The sequence below is a fragment of the Pelophylax lessonae genome, assembly GCF_965119305.1.
Source record: "Pelophylax lessonae genome assembly, chromosome: 7".
Lineage (NCBI taxonomy): Eukaryota > Metazoa > Chordata > Amphibia > Anura > Ranidae > Pelophylax > Pelophylax lessonae.
In genome coordinates this window covers 70,612,146-70,636,765 of record NC_138774.1, presented here as the reverse complement: position 1 = coordinate 70,636,765, position 24,620 = coordinate 70,612,146, and the positions used below count along the sequence as shown (strand labels likewise).

The 24,620-nt window shown below is 43.2% G+C and overlaps 1 protein-coding gene across 3 annotated transcripts in view; it reads right to left on the bottom strand.

Annotated features, from left to right (window-relative positions):
• The window catches only part of LOC309560723 (cytochrome P450 2G1-like), a gene marked incomplete at its 3' end in the record, with an annotated part of 214,089 nt that overhangs the window by 88,715 nt on the left and 100,754 nt on the right, over positions 1 to 24,620 (bottom strand). For 2 of the 3 annotated variants that reach the window (XM_082264354.1, XM_082264353.1), the window contains exons 6-8: positions 20,869 to 21,010; positions 15,975 to 16,162; positions 7,850 to 7,991 (exon numbers count right to left, since the gene is read on the bottom strand). In XM_082264354.1, coding sequence (XP_082120480.1) covers positions 7,850 to 7,991; positions 15,975 to 16,162; positions 20,869 to 21,010 — 472 coding nt within the window. The remainder of the gene's footprint in view (positions 1 to 7,849; positions 7,992 to 15,974; positions 16,163 to 20,868; positions 21,011 to 24,620) is intronic. The other variant, XM_082264355.1, reaches the window with a different exon arrangement.

Genomic DNA, 24,620 nt, shown 5'->3' with positions numbered 1-24,620 from the left:
CTGCTACAGCAGCGGCTGCAACAATACCTGCTTTTTCATGCATGTGCACATGCCTAATTTTTCTGGCCTCTGGTGCTACACTGTGGCTGCAAAAAAACAAAAAACAAAAAAAAAGGCACATACATGTGTCAATTCCCCTTCGTGATCGTTACCTTGTCGTGGTGAAGGGGCTTGCGCATCACAATGAAGCGATCACCTCTAGGATTGTGTTGGCACACCCCAGATGATATGGTCGTTGCTTCATTGTGAACAGACCAAAAGCGATCCGCAGGATAATTTTTCATAGAAAAAACATTCATTTTCTTTCATTCTTTCTGCGGAGCTGGGTATTTTTTGGCCGCGTTACTGAATGCTCATGAACAATGGCTGTAGGCTCATGCGTCCTTTTGCGGAGGTGACAACCCTGGTGGTCAGTCGAACCCAAGGCAACATCATCGACCTCATCCCATATGCGTTTTTTCTGGAGCGTGCCCTGCGAAGAGTACTGGATCAGGCTGTAGATGAGCATGAAGAGGAAGAGTTGTGGTCCCCATCACCACCAGAAGCAGCCTTGTCGTTGTCAATTGCTGGACCTGTGGCAACGCAGAGAGAGGAGTCTGAAGAAGAGAAGTCAGAGGAGGATGTTGGCTTTGAGGAGGTGGAATACCAGCCACAGCAGGCGTCCCAGGGGGCTTGTTGTCACCTTTCGGGGACCCTTGGTGTTGTACGTGGCTGGGTGGAGGAAGAGACCTTCAATGATGTCAGTGAGGACAAGGAACGGGACATGGCTAGCTGGTATCCAACCTTGTGCAAATGGGGAGTTTGCGGTTGTGCAAATGGACTGACTGACTGTTAAACGGGGAGTTTGGTCTGTCAGAGTTTGGTCTGTCACTGTGAAGCGGGCGACAGGCGTAACCCTTACACTACTTGACCGATAAAACATCATACCTGATCGTATTCACACACTGGATGTTTTAGTGCTGGTTTACACTGCCGCTACCACTAAAGTAGCGTCGCTTCCAGTGCGACTTTGGCGCGACTTAGTGCAACTTTGGCGCGACCTCATCGCGAGGCGACTTTTTTTTTGGCCAATCACAATATCATGTTTTGTGACCGTCACCTAATTTCCTTTTCCTGTTTTTTGTTTTACATATTTCCCCATGTGTGCAGTGTTGTCTGTGTCATAGCTCAACTGATAGGCATGTTTGCCTTGGCATATCATATTTCAGCTTGCCAGAAAGAAAAAAAGACAGCTGGAAAGACACTGCATTAGTTTTCTACTACAAATTATAAGAAAAATGCTGTTTTTTTGGGGTTCTGGACATACTACAGAGCTGAAACTTGACAGGTACACTTTTTAGACCCCCCAGACACTAAATACAAAAAATGACATGCCTGCCTAAAAAAATGCCCGATAAATGCCTGCAAGAAAAAAAGCCAGCCGCAGAGAAGCCATATTCCTGAAAATATAAGAAAAATGCTGTTTTTTAGGGGTTCTGGACATGCTACAGAGCTGAAACTTGACAGGTACACTTTTTAGACCCCCCAGACACTAAATACAAAAAATGACATGCCTGCCTAAAAAAATGCCCGCTAAATGCCTGCAAGAGAAAAAGCCAGCCGCAGAGAAGCCGTATTCCTGAAAATATAAGAAAAATGCTGTTTTTTAGGGGTTCTGGACATGCTACAGAGCTGAAACTTGACAGGTACACTTTTTAGACCCCCCAGACATTGAATACAAAAAATTACATGCCTGCCTAAAAAAATGCCCGCTAAATGCCTGCAAGAGAAAAAGCCAGCTGCAGAGAAGCCGTATTCCTGAAAATATAAGAAAAATGCTGTTTTTTAGGGGTTCTGGACATGCTACAGAGCTGAAACTTGACAGGTACACTTTTTAGACCCCCCAGACACTAAATACAAAAAATGACATGCCTGCCTAAAAAAATGCCCGCTAAATGCCTGCAAGAGAAAAAGCCAGCCGCAGAGAAGCCGTATTCCTGAAAATATAAGAAAAATGCTGTTTTTTAGGGGTTCTGGACATGCTACAGAGCTGAAACTTGACAGGTACACTTTTTAGACCCCCCAGACACTAAATACAAAAAAATGACATGCCTGCCTAAAAAAATGCCCGCTAAATGCCTGCAAGAGAAAAAGCCAGCCGCAGAGAAGCCGTATTCCTGAAAATATAAGAAAAATGCTGTTTTTTAGGGGTTCTGGACATGCTACAGAGCTGAAACTTGACAGGTACACTCTTTAGACCCCCCAGACACTAAATACAAAAAATGACATGCCTGCCTAAAAAAATGCCCGCTAAATGCCTGCAAGAGAAAAAGCCAGCCGCAGAGAAGCCGTATTCCTGAAAATATAAGAAAAATGCTGTTTTTTAGGGGTTCTGGACATGCTACAGAGCTGAAACTTGACAGGTACACTTTTTAGACCCCCCAGACACTGAATACAAAAAATGACATGCCTGCCTAAAAAAATGCCCGCTAAATGCCTGCAAGAAAAAAAGCCAGCCGCAGAGAAGCCATATTCCTGAAAATATAAGAAAAATGCTGTTTTTTAGGGGTTCTGGACATGCTACAGAGCTGAAACTTGACAGGTACACTTTTTAGACCCTCCAGACACTAAATACAAAAAATGACATGCCTGCCTAAAAAAATGCCCGCTAAATGCCTGCAAGAGAAAAAGCCAGCCGCAGAGAAGCCGTATTCCTGAAAATATAAGAAAAATGCTGTTTTTTAGGGGTTCTGGACATGCTACAGAGCTGAAACTTGACAGGTACACTTTTTAGACCCCCCAGATGCTAAATCCAAAGAAATTTTTTATTTTTATTTTTTTTTAATTTTTCAAATAATTGGCTCTCTATCAAAAAATTATAATTTTTAAGAACTTTTTTTTTGCGTGATCCCTCTCCGGCATGCCACAGTCCAGGTGTTAGTCCCCTTGAAACAACTTTTCCATCACTATTGTGGCCAGAAAGAGTCCCTGTGTGTTTTAAAATTCGCCTGCCTATTGAAGTCTATGGCGGTTCGCCCGGTTCGCCGGTTCGCGAACATTTGCCGATGTTCGCGTTCGCCGTTCGCGAACGGCGAATTTTAGGTTCGCGACATCACTACTGAGGACTTCTGTTTTTCCTAGGACAGAAAGAATGAGGCATATATGGACTTCGATGGTACTATACAGAGGCTTAACAACAAGGGATTTTCTTAAAAAGTCAATTTATTATCCAAAAGTAAAAACAAGAGAGAAACCTCCCCATATTTACAACATGAACACAAATATGTTGTATCCTTAACAATTATGCTCTACAAGTAATAAATCACAGGTGGAGTTACCCCAAGAATATTGGGACTTTCAGTTGTATCAAATACCATCTGAGTTTGGTTGTGCTCAACATGTTTTGCGGGACATTCACCATTTCTTCAGGAGCTTAATATATCATCATATGGAGCAGAGATCAGCATCTAGTGCCCTAGCTCATGCGGGGCCCCACCCAGAGAGCGCAGGGAAAACGCCTTCCCCTGGCTGATGTGGGAATACCACCCCTAATCAGGAGGATCGAAAAAATTTGAGGAGTTTCCTTATCGTATTTGTGTATGCTGACAAATTACGACCGGTCCTCCAGGGTAAGATATCAATGGTATAAGGTGCAAAGGCGACTTCCTAGACGCTTACTGGCTAGGATATCAAAGCAACTTCCTGGACACTTGCTGGCTTGTAGGTTGACTGTAAAGGGTAATATTTCCGGGAAGAAAAAGGTATTTTATCCAAAATAGAGCACTGGACTCCACGGCCGGGGGAGAGAAGCTGATCCCCCTAGGGATGTTATATGCTGCGTGATCATCTTCAAAGTTAAAGAGGAGATCCTTAGGAAAGCAAGAAATAAACCTAGGATTCCATTTCAGGGAACTCGAGATCAAGCTGTTTCAGGATCTCTCCCACATCACCCTTCAACACAGGAAGGATTTTTGTCCCCTGTTGGATCGGCTTTCACAGAAAAATATACCATACAAATGGAAATTTCCATTCTGTCTATGGGTTTCTCACCAGGGACGATCAGTCATTCTGAGGGGCCCAGAAGATCTTTACTCGTTCTGTGATGAACTAAATCTGCAAATAATGGATCTTTCTGACTGGTACAGCAGATTGTGCCTTCCACCTCTTCAACACAGGGAACCCATGGAGCTTCAGGTCCACAAACTTCTACCCACACACAGGCACCCCAGGTCTCCAGGACCTGTGCAACCGATTCCAGCTAACCAGCGCCGCCTTCATGGTGGAAGTCAGCCTGCCTCTCCAGCTCATCGCAAAGCATGCCATGATTAATGCTTCGGTCTATCTCAGCTACCGCAGCTTTACCTACCCAATGATGTAGTACTACCGAGCTTCTTACATGCCACACACCTGTTAAGATCCAGGTATGTTCTTCTGTTTGTACTGTTGCCTATGTTCAAAATTGGGGGCCATGTACTGCACTCCCCATAGTTACCTCATGCCCCTACCTACACAGCATTGATCGATCTCTCCTTCCAACTAGGGATGATCGAACGGTTCGGGTCGACCATCGGTTCGACCCGAACATTGGGTGTTCGAAATTCGGCCCGAATTCTGAACTTTTTGCGGTAAAAGTTCTGAATTCGGTCACCGAACTGCCCAAAATGCAATGGGACAGGAAGTGGGCTTCAAAAGCCAGTGATTGGCCCTGAAACGTCAGTAAAAGCCAATGAGGGGGCAGGAGTCTGCTAGGAACGTGATTGGAGTGACTACGGGGACCAGAGGCTAATCAGGAGTGAATACGCCCCCCAGTATATAACATAGCCCCGCCTAACCTCTTGCACTGTAATACAGAGGGTTTGGAAGAGAGTGGAAGCATTTGTGTTTCTCCTGCTGTGTTAAACAACGTTGCTGCATAGCCGATTGCTTGTAAAGAAGAGCAGTCAGCTTACAGAAAGATTGTCAGTGTAGTTAGAAATACAGCGATTGTGCTGTTTGAGTTAGAAAAAAAAAAAAAATAATAATTCAAAGGGACAGTGTCAGTTAGAAATTATCTTCTGCTGTATGGAGCTGTTCTTTTAGTGTGAGGAAAGGGGTATGCAGTGTAGTTAGGGTACTATATACCACTATAGTTAGATTCAATAATCTAGTTTTTGTAGGGATACTTTTAAGTGGCAGGGTTCCGTCTAGTGAGCACGTTGCACTGCTGATATATCTACAGCAGGTATACGTGCTTGCTAGTCATCTATTGTGCAAAATACATTTCAGCGATACACACATCTGCTGTATTTAGCGACAACTTTGGGTCGCATAGCAGTGTGCGTCTTGCAGGTGATTTTCACATCACACAGTTGATAAAGCCTCAGTGACTACTATACATAAATTAAAATTCATCAAAAAAAAAACTGATTATTTTTCTTAGAATTTCAGTAGCGCAGGGATGGTGTTACCCTCCTTTCATAAAGTGCAAATAAATAAAGTGCATAAATTGCATAAATAATCCAAAACATCCAACTAAGCAAGAACAGAGTCCTTCAAAAGTCTTTGTTTATGTAGTGACAGAGCAATACACAGTGCCTTTAATGCAGGGTCATTGGTGTCAGTAATAGGAACCACCGTACAATGTCACCACACCAACTCTGGCACTACATAAACAAAGACTTTTGAAGGACACTGCTATGCGACCCAAAGTTGTCGCTAAATAAAGCAGATGTGTGTGACACAGAGTAGCAAAGCCTTTTGCAGTGGACTTAAAGCCCCAGTGACAAGTTAACGCCTGTTCTTGTTGTAAGCGTTGAGTCCACTGCAAAAGGCGTCACACACATCTGCTTTATTAGGAGCAAAAGAAAGGCGCGGTTAAGCAAGGAGCAAAAGAAAGGAATGGTTAAGCAAAAAGTCATTTTTGAAGGTTTGGCATGCTAGAATTATGGTTCTGGACATGCTACAGAGCTGAAACTTCACAGGTACACTTTTTAGACCCCCCAGGCACTACATCCAAAGAAATCTAATTTTTTTTTCAATAATTTTTTCCATAATTGGCTCTCTATCAAAAACGACAATTTTTAAGAACTTTTTTTTGCCTGATTCATAGTCCCTGGGGCATGACCCAGAACCCTAGGCACTTTTTAGGGGCATTTATTAGGTTTTAGGGCTTCAAAATGGTGTTGTTTGGGTTCCATTGATTTCAATGGGGTTCGGGAATCCGAACCGAACTTTCTGAGTATTCGGGTGTTCTGGTCGAACCGAACTTTTCAAAAGTTTGATCATCCCTACTTCCAACATCTGAATCCACCTCAGGAGGTTTCTACTTGCATTCACTTAGAAGAACAGCTCACATGTTGCTGGAACCCTGTGAGATCTATCTTTTGTGCTCATTGGTGGTTGGGACCACTTCTATGGTTTCGTCTCAGTCTTCTTAGGTTGAAGATTCCTCGTCTGTCATAAAATGGCACAGCGACTGGATCCACCCTTGGTGGGTCACCCCCACACAGAGATGTCCAGCTGACCCCTTGACCTATATAATCTTTTGCAGTGGTCGCACTTGCACTGCGCTTTGCCACACACACTCTCTGGCTACCGCATAGAGACAGACTGGAATAGCCCATGGAGACACAGGTTACAGCTTGTTTGATTACTCTTCTTTACTTCGAAAAAGTCAGTAAGTGACGAAACATCAGGGACGTGGCCATACGATGTGCCTGGCGATTGATCGGGTGAGCAGTGGTGTCTCACCGGAGAGTCCTGGACCCGAACGCTGGTACATCACGCGTCCAGAGCAAGTGAGCACCCTGATCCCCACTCTTGATTATGATGTGCTTTGCATATTTATATTCCATGTACGTGCATATTAGTGGATTTTAAATGGAATAAACTAGTTCATACGTTATTGTACTAGTTGGCTCTCCTCTTTCTTTTATGGTATATGTGGAGCGGCATCTTGAGAATCACCAAGGATCCATTATTCCCTATATCCTATGCAGTGGTGCATATTCCAAAGCGTGATCAGCCCTATCCATGAGAGTGGAGGGCAAAAAGTGGGGGTGAGTGTTCTAGCTGAGGGGAGTGGAGCACAAAGGTGGCGGACACTTTGTTGGTGTGTTTCTGTTCAGCTTACACTGGAATCTCACTGGATCATCACATATCACTATTCTCCAACTATTGGACTTTTAGTTTTCCTACTATTGGACTTTTAGTTATACATTGATTTATTCATGTGTGTTTCACTGGAATTTTTTCACTGATTTTTTTCACTTGATTCATTGTTCAATTAATTTTGGGATTGGATTTTCAGTGATTATTTGGACACATATATTGATTCAATTGTTTGTTTATTTTGTTCACATATATTGTGTGCACTTTTCCGAGTTGAGCGCTGCTAGGTGTGATTATTTTTATTTTTCACTTTTTTGGTATATTGTTTGTTTTTAAGTATCAGCACAATAATTTAAATATTTTTTTTTTCTGATGCAGGATCAGCTCATTAGCGCAGGAGCCTGCTAAATATAAAATAGGTCTCATTATCTGCATTGATCGTTTGTTTGTTTTCAATCCCTGAAACCCACTTCTTTCAAGAAGCCTATCCTGCTTCTAACTAATAAACTTTCTTTTTACTTTCTCCATCAGCTCATCCACCACAGTTATTACCTTCTGTATCACTTGAACCTTTCTCTTAGATTGTAAGCTTTACTGAGCAGGGCCATCTGTTTCCTTTTGGATTGAATTATATTATAAACTTGCCTTAATTTTTGCAAAAACTTTTGGCCACTATTTAAATCCTGCATAATAATAACTTAGAATAACTGAAATAATTGTACAAAATACACATATGTTCAACAGAAGCAGAAAATCATATACTGCATATATACTTTCTTACCTGCCGCAAGAGGCATGAAGCCATCATTCTTTTTTAATTTTCCATTGTCATCAAGAAAATTCTTGGGGTTGAATTCATTAGGGTAAGGAAAACAGGCGGGGTCTTTTAACACCGTGGTAAGCATCGGAAAAATGTTAGTGTGCTGTACAAGCAGAGAGAAAAAGCTCAGCAAATAATATCTAGTGCAGATTATAATGTTTAACCTGTTCAAATTTAAGAGGAGCTACACTGCACCTGAGCACCACAAACTTAAAATACCATTTAATTCATTTTTAATATTCAATGCAAACTCCCCCATCCATCCATGTCTCCATGCTTTATTATGTTGAGAAATCACTTTGAAAAACACCCCCTAGCCTTTCTAGCTGCAGCCATCTTGAGTAGGGGCAGATGATTCATGTAGCATTTACATCCTGGAATCCATCTGACCTAAGCAGGATAACCAAATTTAGGATCCACATAGCACTGATACTAAAAGGCATGAAGAACCTTATATTCAAATATTCAAATCACACATTAAGGCTTAACCGCTTCCATACAGAGCAGTTTGACACCCTTCCTGCCCAGACCAATTTGCAGCTTTCAGCACTCTCACACTTTGAATGACAATTGCTCAGTCATGCTACACTATAACCAAACAAAATTTTTATCATTTTTTTCACACAAATAGAGCTTTCTTTTGGTGGTATTTGATCACAACTGGGGTTTTTTTTTTTCGTGATATATGCAAAAAAAGAGCAAACATTTTGAAAAAAAAACACTTTTTTTTAGTTTCAATTATGAAATTTTGCAAAAAATAAATTTTTCTTCATACATTTGGGCCAAAATGTATACTGCTACATGTCTCTGGTAAAATTAACCCAAATTAGTGTATATTATTTAGTCTGTGTGAAAGTTATTGAGTCTAGAAGCTATGGTACCAATTACTGAAAATTGATCACACCAGATGTACTGACTGCCTATCTCCTTTCTTGAGGCCCTGAAATGTCAGGACAGTACAAATACCGACCAAATGACCCCTTTTTGTAAAGTAGACAGTCCAAGGTATTTAGTAAGAGGCATGGTGAGTTTTTTGAAGTTGTAATTTTTTCCCACAATTCTTGGGAAAATTAAGAAAAATTTTTTTTTTCTTTTTTTTCCCACAAAGTTGTCAATTTATAAGCTATTTCTAACACATAGCATGTACACAGCAAAAATTACACCCAAAAATACATTCTGCTACTCCTTCCGAGTATGGCGATACCACATGTGTGAGACTTTTACACAGCCTGGCCACAAAAAGAGACTCCACGTCCAAGAAGCACATTCAGGCGTTCTAGGAGCATAAATACACATAAAACTTTCTTACTACCTATCACACTTTTCAAGGCCCTAGAGCACCAATACAATGGAAAAGTCCACAAAATGACCCCATTTTGGAAAGCAAACACTCCAACGTATATTCTATGAGGCATTATGGGTCGTTTGAACATATCATTTTTTTCCACAGGTTTTTGGAAAATGTGGGAAAAAAATGAAAACTTTTTTTTTTTACACAAAGTTGTCAATTTATAGGATATTCCTAACACATAGCATGTACACAGCAAAAATGACACCCCAAAATACATTCTGCCACTCCTCCTGAGTATGGCAATACCACATGTGTGAGACTTTTTCACAGCCTAGCCATATAGAGGGGCCGAACATCCAAGGAGCATCATCATGCATCCTAGCCACTTGCCTAGGCCTATTTTTGACATTTGGTGTTTACAAGCTAAAATCAGTTGTTTTGCTAGAAAACTGCTTAGAACCCCCAAACATTATATATTTTTTTTTAGCAGAGACCCTAGAGAATAAAATGGAGATTATTGCACTATTTTTTATCACATCGTATTTGCGTAGCGGTCTTCCAAACGCAATTTTTTTGGAAAAAATTCACTTTTTTTAATTAAAAAATAAGAAACCAGTAAAGTTAGCCCAATTTTTTTCCATAATGTGAAAGATAATGTTACGCCGAGTAAATAGATACCCAACATGTCATGTTTCAAAATTGCGCACGCTCACGGAATGGTGACAAACTTTGGTACTTAAAAATCCCCATAGGCGACAATTTAAAAATTTCTACAGGTTGCCATCTTTGAGTTACAGAGGAGGTCTAGGGCTCAAATTATTCCCCTTGCTCTAACGATCGCGGCGATACCTCACATGTGTGGTTTGAACACCGTTTACATATGTGGGCGGGGTTTCTGTATGCATTCGCTTCTGCGCGCGAGCTAACGGGGACAGGGCGCTTTAATTTTTTTTTTTTTTTTACTATTTATTTTATTTATTATTTTTTATTTTTACACCGTTTAAAAAAAAAAAAAAAAAATTGATCATTTTTATTTCTATTAAAAGAAATGTAAATATTCCTCGTAATAGAAATAGGCACGACAGGACCTCTTTTTTGTGAGATCTGGGGTCAAAAAGTCCTCAGATCTCACAAGTACACTAAAAGATAGAAAAAAAAAAAAAAAGGACCTTTAAACCGGTTGCTAGGCAACAACATTTTCCGTAGCTCCGGTCCTCCAAGACCATAGAGTCAAGTGAGGGCAAGCTTGCCCTCACTCGACATCCTGTCTGTGAGGATTCGGGACCGGATCGTTTTCCCCGCTGCCGGCGGGTCCGGTAAGCGGGGAAAGGGACCGGAACGCGTCGGGAGGGGGGGGCGCCTCTTCCGCCATCCCGGAAGGGTGATCCCACGGCGAATCCGCCGCTGGGACCACCCTTATCGGAAAGCCAACCGTCCACCGTTTAAAAAAATACCAGGGTTATGGCAGCTATCTGCTACCATAACACCGGTATTTAGGTTTAAACGGACGACGTATATAAACCTTTTTGGACTTGGACATGGTGGCTGTATGAAGGGTGACAGGCACTCGGGTACTTTGTTGGGCAGGTGACAGGTACTCTGGTACTGATGAGCAGGTGGCAGGTACTCGGGTACTCCGATAGGCAGGTGACAGGTACTCGGGTACTCTGATGGGCAGGTGACAGGCAGGTGATAGGTACTGATGAGTAGTACTCACTGACTGATAGGTGATAGGTGATACTGTACTGATGGGTACTGATGATCAGTACTGATACGTGATAGGTACTGATGAGTACTGATGAGTAGTGATGGGTACTGATGAGCAGGCGGCAAGTACTTGGGTACTTCAGGCGTCAGGTACTCTGATGAGCAGGTGGAAGGTACTCGGGTACTCTGATGGGTAGGTGACAGGTACTCAGGTACTCTGATGACGGGTACTCCGTTGACAGGTACTCAAAGTACCCGAGTACCTGTCATCAGAGTACCCGAGTACCTGTCATCAGAGTACCCGAGTACCCGTCATCAGAGTACCCGAGTACCTGTCATCAGAGTACCCGAGTACCTGTCAGAGTACCCGAGTACCCGTCATCAGAGTACCCGAGTACCTGTCAGAGTACCCGAGTACCCGTCATCAGAGTACTCGAGTACCTGTCATCAGAGTACCCGAGTACCTGTCATCAGAGTACCCGAGTACCCGTCATCAGAGTACCCGAGTACCTGTCATCAGAGTACCCGAGTACCCGTCATCAGAGTACCCGAGTACCTGTCATCAGAGTACCCGAGTACCCGTCATCAGAGTACCCGAGTACCCGTCAGAGTACCCGAGTACCTGTCATCAGAGTATCCGTCATCAGAGTACCCGAGTACCTGTCATCAGAGTACCCGAATACCTGTCACCAGCCCATCAGAGTACCCGAGTACCTGTCATCTGAGTACCTGATGACAGGTACTCGGGTACTTTGATGGGCTAGTGACAGGTGCTCTTTATTGGGGGGGGGGGCAATCAGTGTGTTTGGGGTGCACTGTACTTGGTAACTAGCTGTTACCACAATCTCCTCCTCACACAGGATCAGTGTGTGAGGAGGAGAACACGGTGACAGCTAGTTACCGTGTTCTCTGTTGACATTTGTGACCGGCTGTGATTGGACACAGCCGGTCACGTGGTAAAGAGCCAATTTCATTGGCTCTTTACCTAGATCGGGGATCGACTCTGTCCGAGGGACGAGCCTCGTCCCCGATCGCTGCTCTGCGCGCCCCCGGGGGCGCGCATTGCAGAGAGAACGAGCGGCTCGTGCTGGAGCCGCTCATGTGATCGGCTGTGATTGACACAGCCGATCACGTGGTAAACAGCCAATTTCTATTGGCTGTTTACCTTGATCAGTGATGGGCTATGTCCGAGGGACGAGCCTCATCCCTGATCGCGCCGCTGCGCGCCGCCGGGGGCGCGCAGTAGCAGCTAGAACGGGCCGACGTCATATGACGGCGGCCCGGATCTAGACAACCACTTTGCCGACGTCATTTTACATGACTCGGTAAGGAAGTGGTTAACAACTGAAACCACCAAGCTACTCATTCACTCCCTAGTTATTTCTCACCTTGACTATTCCAACTCCCTTCTCATAGGCCTACCACTTCATAGGCTATCCCCTCTTCAGTCTATCATGAACGCTGCTGCCAGGCTTATCCACCTTACCAACCGCTCAGCGTCTGCCTCCCCTCTCTGCCATTGCCAATCCCTACACTGGCTCCCAATTGCCCAGCGAATTAAATTCAAAATACTAACCACAACATACAAAGCCATTCACAACTCTGCCCGAGCTACATCACCAATCTTGTCTCCAAATATCACCCAAATCGTCCTCTCTGCTCCTCTCAAGACCTCCTACTCTCAAGCTCCCTTGTCTCCTCCTCTCATGCTCGTCTCCAGGATTTCTCCAGGGCCTCTCCCATCCTCTGGAACGCTCTACCTCAACCTGTACGGCTGTCTCCTACTCTAGCTGCTTTCAGGCGATCCCTGAAAACTCATCTCTTCAGGGAAGCCTATCACACCACCAACTAATCTGCCATCAGCTCATTCCCTACTCTTACCTCTTGTAACACCTGCCCCACCCCATTAGATTGTAAGCTCTTCTGAGCAGGGCCCTCTAAATCCTCTTGTATTTTATTGTATTGTATATGTACTGTCTCCCTCTAATATTGTAAAGCGCTGCGTAAATTGCTGGCGCTATAGAAATCCTTATTAATAATAATAATGTCTAATCAGTAAACATGAACATTTGCTAAAAAGATTGAAACTTACCTTTTACACCTAATTTAAACAAATTAGGTCCAAAACTGCCTTTTACACCTTAGCTAACAAGGTAAGTACCTTTTTAGAAAAAACTACAGTGTATTTGAACACAATAAATCCAAAATGTCCTTTTTTATTTGATCATCCTATAAGAGGTAAACTCATGAACACCCTAGACATAGCGATTTTATTTAACAAATTGTATTCCTCTCTTTATAACCTCAAAGATTCCTCTGATTTTCTCCCTCATGCTGACACAAATAATGACCTCCTAGATTAAATTAATCCTACCAAGATTTTCCCTGAACAATAAGTTTTTCTTTCTGAGCCTTTCGCTATTAGTAGTAATAGGAATAGTACTCCACAACCTCCCTTCTCATAAATCCCCAGGCCAAGGTGACCATACTAATGAATGCTATAAAAAAATTGATGTTCTTTCCCCTTGTGCAATAGTAAATCAAGCAGCCACTACAGGGTCTATCCCCAGAAAATCCCTAGAATTATTATTGCTATTCCCAAACAAGGGAAACCACCTACTGGCTCAGATCATTTCCAATCAATCACTCTGTTAAATACACATATGCACTAAACTCCTGGCCAACAGGCTGCAACCCTTTATATCCCTACTAATATATCCAGATCAGGTAAGGTTTATCAGTGGTCGACAGACACCTAAGTGCACTAGGAGATGTACCGACCGAATACAGTAGGCTTACTATCATCTAATGCCTCTCCCTATCTTTAGATGCAGAGAAGGCATTTGACAGAGTACACTGGGGGTACCTTAACCACTTAAGCCCCGGAGGATTTGGCTGCTAAAAGACCAGGGTTTTTTTTGCGATTTTTTACTGCGTGACTTTGACGGACAATTGCGCGGTCGTGTGACGCTGTACCTAAACTAATTTCACGTCCTTTTTTTCCCACAAACAGAGCTTTCTTTTGGTGGTATTTGATCACCTATGCGATTTTTTGATCATGCGCTATAAACAAAAAAAAGAGCGTAATTTTTGCAAAAATAACAATATTTTTCACATTTTTTTATATGAAATTCCCCCCCCAAAAAAATGTAAAAATCAAAATTTTTTAACATTTTCGGCCAAATTGTTTTACGCTACATATGTTTGGTAAAAAAAAAATCGCAAAAAGCGTATTTTGATTGGTTTGCGCAAAAGTTATCGCGTTTACTAACAAAGGGAAAGATTTTTGTCATTTTTGGTGTTTTTTTTTTTAACGAGTAATGGCGGCGATCTGCGATTTTTTTTGCGGTACTGCGACATTGCGGCGGACAGATGGGACCCTTGACTGACATTTTTGACACTTTTGGGGGTACCAGTGACATTACTGCAGTAATCAGTGCTATACATATGCACTGTTACTGCAAAAAATGACACTGGCAGGGAAGGGGTTAACTTTATTGGACAGGGAGGGGTTAAGTGTGTCCTAGGGGCGTGTTTCTAACTGTGCAGGGACCTTGCTATTATTGTAAAAACAAAGATCAACAGTTCTACATAGTAGAACTGTCTGATCTTCATTTTTACACCAGGGAGAATGACGGGCGGCTTGTTTACATAAGCCGCTCCGCCTTTCTCCCTTCACAGGAGCGATCGTAGTGTGACCGGCGGACATCGAGTCCGCCGGACACACGCACTGACTTGTCTGTGAACGAGCCGCGGCGCGCGCGCGCCTCGGCGGGCGCGCGCCCGCCCGCAATAGGCTCGCAAGTCAGTGACAGGCGAGTGACGTATCGATACGTCACTCTGCCTGGCCGGGGCTGACCGCCGCAGTACATAGTCGTGCGGCGGTCGGCAACCGGTTAAAGAAAAACTTAATCTTTCCACAAACTTTACATAGTTCAGTCAGCTTGGCCCAAACAACCTATGTCCCTCACTAACTTGTGGGGCCACTGGATGTGTGTGGTATAAACTGTGTGTAGCTGCTGCTACATACAGCATACCACACTGTGTTCTGGGTGCGAGCGAGACTTCCTATCTCAAACCCGGAAAAAACGGAAGAGTCTACCGCAGCTATGTTCAGCTGCTCAGAGCAAGCAATGTATTCTATCAATGAATACAAAGCTTCCTCTGTCTGGCTGAGTAAGTGAGGCAAACTGATGATGTCACAACTTCTGACTCAGCCAATCAGAGGAGGCTTTGTATTTATTGCTAGAATACATTGCTTATTCTGATCGGCTGAGCGCTGCTGTGGTAGACTCTTCTGTGTTCCAGTTATGAGACAGGAAGTCTTGGCTCGCACCCAAAACACAGTGCAGTATGCTGTATGTAGCCCCAGCTACATACAGTTTATACCGCACATCTAACGGCTTTACAGGTTAGTGAAGGACATAGGTCAAGCTGGCCCAAACAAACTATGTAAAGTGTGTGGAAAGAGTTTTTCTTTAAATTAGGACTGAACAAATTTGGTTTTATAGATTCTTTTAGCACTATAGTCCCAGTGCTTAAGTTTGGATATTGGGTATGCTATCGGACTAATTTTTGATAACAGGTGGAAAAAGACAAGGGTGTCCCCTTTCGTCCCTTGTTTTTGTCTAGGTTATCAAACCATTAGCCAAAGCTATTCCTTCCCATCCTAACCTCAAAGGCCTCGTGGTAGGCGTTGTGGAGCACAAAATAGAACTCTTAAATTCATTACCTATCTTGCATACAATCCTCACAAACTTTGGCTCTCTTTCATTATATAAAATGAACAAATCTAAATCATTTGTTACCTATGCACATTTCGTCATCATTACAAAAAAAAGTCTCTTGGATCTCCTCTTTCTCCTGGGCACACTCCTCTCTAATACAATATCTTGGCAAAAAATTTACTTCTCCAATCACTGACATTTTCAAGACTAACTACCCTGCCTTACTTACTAAAATTTCAGACCTATGTAAAGACTTATCCAAATCTACAATTTATTGGGCAAGAAGAATAGCTCTTACCAAAATGTAAGTCAAAATTTGACTGATAAACTAAACATGCCCATTTTAGTGTCGGGCATTTACCTTGGGTATATAGTATCCTCTAAACTCAACATCCCTTGTAGTTTTCCGAGCCACACCCATTGGAATAAGATCAATGAATCGTTGCATTTCATGGATCACAGCATCCGTAAACGGCATTTGATTTTTGTCTTGCATTTTGGGGCTTCGATCTCGACCAATGATGCGATCGATCTCCTCACAGACCTTGACTAATGAAGAGAGTTGATAATGACAATTGTGCTACATTTTAAGGATCCTCCATCGGTCTGTAAAAAAAGGTGAGAAAGGCTGGCCATAATAACACCTATTACAATCCCCAAATCTTTAACACATAAGTCACAAGATGTTCCATGACAAATCCCATTAAAGTTGATGACAGTAAGTTGTTTCTCCACTTGTCACCTTAGGAAGATAAAGGTCACTTATGCATGGAATAAGTAAAAGGGGCTCCTTGGCTGTCTGAAATGCAACCCCCCCCAAAAAAAAAAAATAATATATATATATATATATATATATATATATATATATATACACACATATATCTCAGCTTACCGGCCCTTTAGCTATAATGGTACCTTTTTGTTTTCATATCTCAAGCTAAGCACATTTTCTTTAGGCTCAGAAAATTCCATGGTGATCTAGCTGAAGATGCATTGTCCTTGTCATGTCCTATGCCCTGAACTGAAATCTCAAACAAATGTAAGGACCCGGCCTTAAAAGGGAACTTCACTCCCTCAATCAGTATAGACTATTTCTAATCCTTATGCTGCCAGCATTAGTAAATAGATAGGAAATTATATCATATTTATTTGTTATAAAGGTTTCTTTTATATTTCATCAGTTACTTCCTGGTTTCTGGGCCTACTCAAATGATATCATTCATCCCAGGAGTCTTCTGGAGGGGAGGAAGGGTATTCTCAGCTAAGCACACCCTCCTGCCTATATGCTTGAGCTAGGAGGAGATGGATTTCAAGAGCAAATGCTAAATTAATTCCCTGCTCTTACTCAGGATCAGAAATCAAGGGATGATTTCTCATCAAAATAAAGCATGGAGACATGAATGGTTGGGGAGTTTGCTTTTGAATACTAAACATTATTTCACAGCGTTGCAGTTGCAGTATATCTAGTTACATTTAGTGTGCTTTTTTTGTAGCTAACCTGTGTGTTTTTGTAGCTAGGCTACAGTGGGTACGGAAAGTATTCAGACCCCCTTAAATTTTTCACTCTTTGTTATATTGCAGCCATTTGCTAAAATCATTTAAGTTCATTCTTCTTCCTCATGAATGTACACATAGCACCCCATACTGACAGAAAAACACAGAATTGTTGACATTGTTGCAGATTTATTAAAAAAGAAAAACTGAAATATCACATGGTCCTAAGTATTCAGACCCTTTGCTGTGACACTCATATATTTAACTCAGGTGCTTTCCATTTCTTCTGATCATCCTTGAGATGGTTCTACACCTTCATTTGAGTCCAGCTGTGTTTGATTATACTGATTGGACTTGATTAGGAAAGCCACACACCTGTCTATATAAGACCTTCCAGATCACAATGCATGTCAGAGCAAATGAGAATCATGAGGTCAAAGGAACTGCCTGAAGAGCTCAGAGACAGAATTGTGGCAAGGCACAGATCTGGCCAAGGTTACAAAAAGATTTCTGCTGCACTTAAGGTTCCTAAAAGTACAGTGGCCTCCATAATCCTCAAATGGAAGACGTTTGGGACGACCAGAACCCTTCCTAGAGCTGGCCGTCCGGCCAAACTGAGCTATCGGGGGAGAAGAGCCTTGGTGAGAGAGGTAAAGAAGAACCCAAAGATCTCTGTGGCTGAGCTCCAGAGATGCAGTCAGGAGATGGGAGAAAGTTGTAGAAAGTCAACCATCACTGCAGCCCTCCACCAGTCGGGGCTTTATGGCAGAGTGGCCCGACGGAAGCCTCTCCTCAGTGTAAGACACATGAAAGCCCGCATGGAGTTTGCTAAAAAACACCTGAAGGACTCCAAGATGGTGAGAAATAAGATTCTCTGGTCTGATGAGACCAAAATAGAACTTTTTGGCCTTAATTCTAAGCGGTATGTGTGGAGAAAACCAGGCACTGCTCATCACCTGTCCAATACAGTCCCAACAGTGAAGCATGGTGGTGGCAGCATCATGCTGTGGGGGTGTTTTTCAGCTGCAGGGACAGGACGACTGGTTGCAATCGAGGGAAAGATGAATGCGGCCAAGTACAGGGATATCCTGGAAAAAAACCTTCTCCAGAGTGCTCTGGACCTCAGACTGGGCCGAAGGTTTACCTTCCAACAAGACAATGACCCTAAGCACACAGCTAAAATAACGAAGGAGTGGCTTCACAACAACTCCGTGACTGTTCTTGAATGGCCCAGCCAGAGCCCTGACTTAAACCCAATTGAGCATCTCTGGAGAGACCTAAAAATGGCTGTCCACCAACGTTTACCATCCAACCTGACAGAACTGGAGAGGATCTGCAAGGAGGAATGGCAGAGGATCCCCAATTCCAGGTGTGAAAGACTTGTTGCATCTTTCCTAAAAAGACTCCTGGCTGTATTAGATCAAAAGGGGGCTTCTACTAAATACTGAGCAAAGGGTCTGAATACTTAGGACCATGTGATATTTCAGTTTTTCTTTTTTAATAAATCTGCAACAATGTCAACAATTCTGTGTTTTTCTGTCAGTATGGGGTGCTATGTGTACATTCATGAGGAAGAAGAATGAACTTAAATGATTTTAGCAAATGGCTGCAATATAACAAAGAGTGAAAAATTTAAGGGGGTCTGAATACTTTCCGTACCCACTGTATATGCAGCTTGAGCTCTATTTAGAAATTCTATGCTCTCCAGGTTTCCTCTAAGCTCAGGACATTGATTATTTCTGCCGCTGCTGTTGAGTTGTCTCGAGTAGTTAGAATCAGAGGTAACAATGCATGTAACGAGTTATGAATACTTATCCATCTAAGCCGATCACTGAGGGCTTTGGTGCAGTGAATTGAGTTGGAAAGAGATGGTAAATATTTGGAGTAACTCTCTAGAGTGGTCCCTTCCCCTTGGGATACTGCCTGGGGAGGATGCAACAGTTAGAGGGGGTCTTTTCCTTGGCTGGGGGATGTGAGAAGGCCTAAATAATCTAAGTTGCTTTGCTGGAGGGTATGTCCAGAGAGAAGCTGAAACAGGATGATGTCTGCCTGTATAGAGACTCTTTAGATAAAGTACACCAGGAAGATGGCTACCTATATGGAGCATCTTTAAAAAAAGTTTGGTATGCTGATGAGTGTCCAGGAAAGCTGGGAAGAATCTGCTGCTGAACGACACTGCATGGAAATTCCATTGCTTGACATTTTAAGGTAGCTTAGATTGGGTCAAAGGCCAGTTACCATAAGAAGGTTGCTCTCAAAGGGCCAATTTTTTATTATTAGGAGGCTGCTATTAGGAACACTAACAATTTTACTGCTTCTGTGGCCAGGATTTTTTTATTTTGGGCATCCTTTGCCCCTAACCCTCTCTCCAGAATAAACTATAGCAAAGACTAACGTTACTGTCATCAAACCGCTTGTTTTACCCTACATCAAAGCAGACCTTTGCTCAAGAGTGAAACTGATGCTCATCCTCCTCCTTCCCTAGAAAGTGTGTTATAAGCAGAAATAGCAAGCAAAAAAAAAAAAGGAAGAAAGGCTAAAAAGAAAATGAATTAAGTAATTTCATCTAAAGACTGTAATACATTATTAAAAAAAAAAAAGGTTGTTTTTGAGTTTATTGCAGGGTGTCAAACCCATGGCAGCACCTATATTTGTGGGCAACTATTTTCAAGGATAAGGCTCCATTCCCACTGCCGCGACTTGTCAGGCGACTTGTCAGCCTGACAAGTCGCGGTCCCTCGCGGTCCATTGACTGGTACAGGACCCGTTCTAATAGGAGCGACACTTAGAAAAAGGGCCCTGTACTACTTCGGGGCGACCTGGAGGCGACTTGCCTTGACTTCCATTATGTGAAGTCCGTGCAAGTCGCGCCGAAGTCGCGGTGCACGGGACTTCACAGATCGCCTCCGAAGTCGTGCAGGAGTCGTGCCGCTTCAGTGTGAATGCGGTCTAAAGCACACAAAAAAATAGAAACAAAATATCTGATGAGCACCTCCATCCATCGAACCAGATATTATTGCTTTTCTTTTATCAGAAACAGTGTCATATATCGCACTCATTTTTATGTTGCCCTCTTTTGCTTTTTATAATAAAAATATTACAAAAAAAAATGAAGTTTTATTACTTAGATAGGTACAATATCTATATCTGTGATCTGCCTGACTTTTCCTGCTCATCCACTATCCATATTGTTAGAGTATTTTATGTGTGGCCCAAGACAATCCATCTTCTTCCAATGTGGCCCAGGAAGGTCAAAAGTTTGGACACTCCTTCTTTAATGGGTCAATTTTTAAATAACTTTGCAGATGCCATGACTGATAACCTTATTGTTTGAAATATTGTGTTTGTTTTTAATTGATTATAATATTTGTAATACTCTTCTATGAAAGTCAGCTCAGTCCAGTGTCCTTAATGCAGCAAATTCCTGAAATGCCTCAATCAAAAAAAAAAAAAAAAATACTGAATTATGACCATTAGATGGAACTGACATTTGTAGGAGATAATCATATTGCAAACACTACATGGATCATTCATGGCACCTGTGCAATAACCGCACAGCAGATTTGTTATACATAGAGCCCTTAGTGGTGTCTTTTCACATTACTGTTTTCTTACCATATGTAACTCTTTTAGTAAATTCATTTTATTTTTCTTTATGACTTACTCTGTTCCTCTTTTCATATACTGCTAAAAATGTAATCCTATACATGACATGAGCTAATGTTATGTGAAGATGAGAATGGATACAATATCACACACACCAAGGACATTTGGGTTTTTCATAAAAATAAGAAGAATATAGTTGAGTGTTGTGCTTGTGGTCTCTATGCCAGCAAAGAAGATCTGCAGAGTGCTGGACACCAGGTTTTTGAGATTATATTCAGTGCTGCGGTTATTCTTGTCCTGGGGGAAGAATTCAAGGATATATATCAATTAATACTCAGAGATCCATCCGATCACATCAAGTAAGCTCACTAGCATCTACTATAAACTGAAATATCCAGTATGAGGAATGGAACTTAAAGAGGTTGTAAACCGAAATTTTTTTTTTTTTTTCTTTCCATCCTGAAAGAGAAAGACATAATGAGCTAGTATGCATCGCATACTAGCTCATTATCAAATACTTACCTTAGAACGAGCCCCCGCCGTGCCGCCCGCTTACCTCTATGACGGGCGTCATGTCCAGTCGCCCGTCTTCCGGGATCGCGGCATCTGGCCATCTGATTGGCCGGAGCCGCGGTGATGTCACTCCTGCGCACCAGCACAGGAGCCGACGGTCACGGCACGGGGCTCTGAAGGAACGGCACCAGCGGCCGTTCCTTCAGAGCGCATGCGCCAGTGACGTCACTGGCTGCATGAAAGGTAAATATCTCCTAAACGGTACAAGTTTAGGAGATATTTACAGTACCTATAGGTAAGCCTTATTCAGAGGCGTAACTAGAACCTTCAGGGCCCTGATGCAAGAAACCATGAAGGGCCCCCCAGACCCCTGGCCGGGGCCCTTACCTTCAAGCCCAGGTCTCTTCCCACTAATCCTGGGGCTCTTTACACTCGTTGCATGGCCTTTTATTACGGTCCCGCAGCAGGATTCTTTCACAAGTTCTGCAGTGGGCCCCCTTCCTGCAATCTTGGGGCCTCCCCACAGTGGTGCAATGCCAGGGTCCGGTCGCAAGTGTGACCTTTGCAATCCTGGAAGTTTACCCACTGGTTTGCTACTGGGCCCCCTGGAGCATGGGGCCCGGTAGCGATTGCAACCCCTGCAACCCCTGTAGTTACGCCCCTGGCCTTATTATAGGCTTACCTATAGGGGAAAGTGTCAGAGGAGGGTTTACTTCCTCTTTAAAAAGGCACTGTCACCCTGCCCATGTAGTGACATTGTCTCTGCAAAGAGTATTCCCTGACCCCCTTACACACACACACACACACACGCACCTTTCTAACACGCTCATGCAGCCTCCTGCCATTCAGGAGGGGAAGAGAAAAATCTTCTCGTGTGCAGTCTTTTGCAGTTTTCAGCCAACAGGACAGCCCTGGACAAAAGACGGCCGATCGTTCGGCCGACGATCGCTACGTGTGTACGGGGCTTTACACTTCAAAGGGACTTCCTAATTACTTTTTTTATTGCTCTAGCCTGGAAATCATGGCTCAGGACTTCTCCTCTTCCATGTGGAATGCTTTAGGCAAATACTTACTGTACTCTGACAATACATAGATGGTCAGTTTATATAGACAGAGATAATAATGCTATTTTATAGTACAGGAAGACTAAAACCCATGACAGCTTTTTTTTTTCTTTTTTTCTCTCTGCGTCATTATAGATGTTTTCTCACTTTCTGTCTGTTGGAACCATATTCAGTGACCGGAATGCTTGCCATACACCAACAGAATTTTGTTAGAATTTTTTTGTTTTTGAAACGTTTGATTGATTTTATAATGGTTAGCGGGGTCAAATCAAGATTTAATTTTGCAGCAGGATGGGAGACTCGAAAGAATGAATTGTTGTTTTTTTTTACAGGATAGGGAAACCTGCTGGAGGGGCGCACAGTGATGGGGGCACAAGAGGGGGGGGATCAGGAGCAGGCAGAACAGGGAGGGGGGTTCGGTGTCAGAGAAGAAATTTCAGGAACGATGCCCTGTATCTGTGCCTCTCCCTGCAGCAGCTGAAAGCTAGCAGGAGGGGAAGAAACTGGCTTTCAGCTGCAGAGTGCCACACAGGACTTCCTTCTGTAATTGCCCCTCTACCCAACTGCACCGATTCTCAATGCTGTCCCCCTGTGTGCTGGTGCCCCCCCCCCCCCCCCCCATCAGCGGCCCTGGTTATAACCCCTGCTAGATTTTTTTTTACTATCTGTGTCCATTGGAGCGATTTCTCTTCACTTCCTGTCCCATAGCCAAACAGGAAGTGGGGGGGGGGGGGAAATCCCTGCAAATTAAGGGAATTCCTTGGGGACCCCCAGATCCCCAGAAATAGTGTCCCCATTGGAAGATTTCCCCTCTTTTACTTTTCTGGGGACAACCCAAAATTTGGGATTTTCTTTTACTTTCAATGATTATGAAAAATAGGACAGATAGAGAGGGAATCTTCCTAACAGGGGCGCAGACAGCAATAAAAATGAACAGGTGTTCTACTCCCTCTCCACTCTATCCAAAACTAAAAAAATTGACAATGACAAGAAAGAATTCTCTAATTAACAATTTTTCTATGAACTTTTGAAAGAAGATCTACCCATGTAAAATGAACCCAACAAGGGTTCTGTTACTAATCTACTTTATCCAGAAAGAAAATATTTTGACCTGACAAACACTTTAAAGGAGTTGTATAAGCAGAATGTTTTTTTATCTTAATGCATTCTATGCATTAAGATAAAAAGCTTTCTGTGTGTGTAGCAGCCGCTCCCCTCTATATCCAGCAATGTCCACCAGTTCCTCGGCCGCTCGGAACTCTCCCTCCTGATTGACTGAAACATTGCCTCCCGCTGCTGTCAATTAAAGTCGGTTAGCTGATCAGGAGAGAGAGGGGGCGGGGCCGAATGGTAGCTCCGTGTCTGAATGGACACACAGAGTTGCAGCTCGGCTTGGGTGCACCCACAGCAAGCTTCTTGCTGTGGGGGCACTCGGCAGGAGGGAGGGGCCAGGAGCAACGAAGAGGGACCTGAGAAGAGGAGGATCCGGGCTGCCCTGTGCAAAACCAACTGCACATAGCAGGTAAGAGCCGGTTCACACTACCACGACCAGAAAGTCGCCCCGTGACTTGAAGAGACTTGTTTAGAGACTTGTTTAGAGACTTGTTTAGAGACTTGGAAGAGACTTGGAAGAGACTTGTGCACTACTTTGAAGAGACAGGCGACTTTGTCTGTGGGTAATGCCTGGCTAATCTCTTTCTTCTTCCTGGAAAGTCTGATAACAAGTCGCTTCAATTAAGATAAGGAGGCGACTCCCTTTGAAGTATATGGGACAGCCGGATCACAGGTCGCCTCAAAGTAGTACATGACCCTTTTCTGAAGTCGGAGCGACTTCAGTAGTGCCAATTAAGACGGCACTGATTGATTAACATTGCTTTTGTTATGTCAAGCGACCTGGGGCTACACAAGTCGCCTCACAAGTCCTGCTAGTGTGAATGGGCTTTGAGTGTAACATGTTTTTTTTTAAACAAAAAAACAAGAGACGTTTACAATCAGTTTAAATAACATCCAGTTAGCTAGTATAACCAATGCCATGCCCTTCAATAAAAAGATATGCTCAGCTATGTTGAGACCGTCTCTCAGTCTAGATCACATGTGTCAAACAAAAGGCCTGCAGGCCAAATCTGCCCCGCCAGGCCATTTCATGCGGCCCTCGCACCTCTTCTGCAGCATCCCCTCGTCTCCACCTTCTCTCAGCAGTCAGCAGCAGAGAGGACAGAACTCCTCCACCAGATCCTGCACTTCACTATGCAGTCGCAGAGAGGCTCAGCTCTGCCCCCCTCTCCCCATCTCAACTGTCAGCAGCAGAGAGGACAGAACTCCTTTTACAG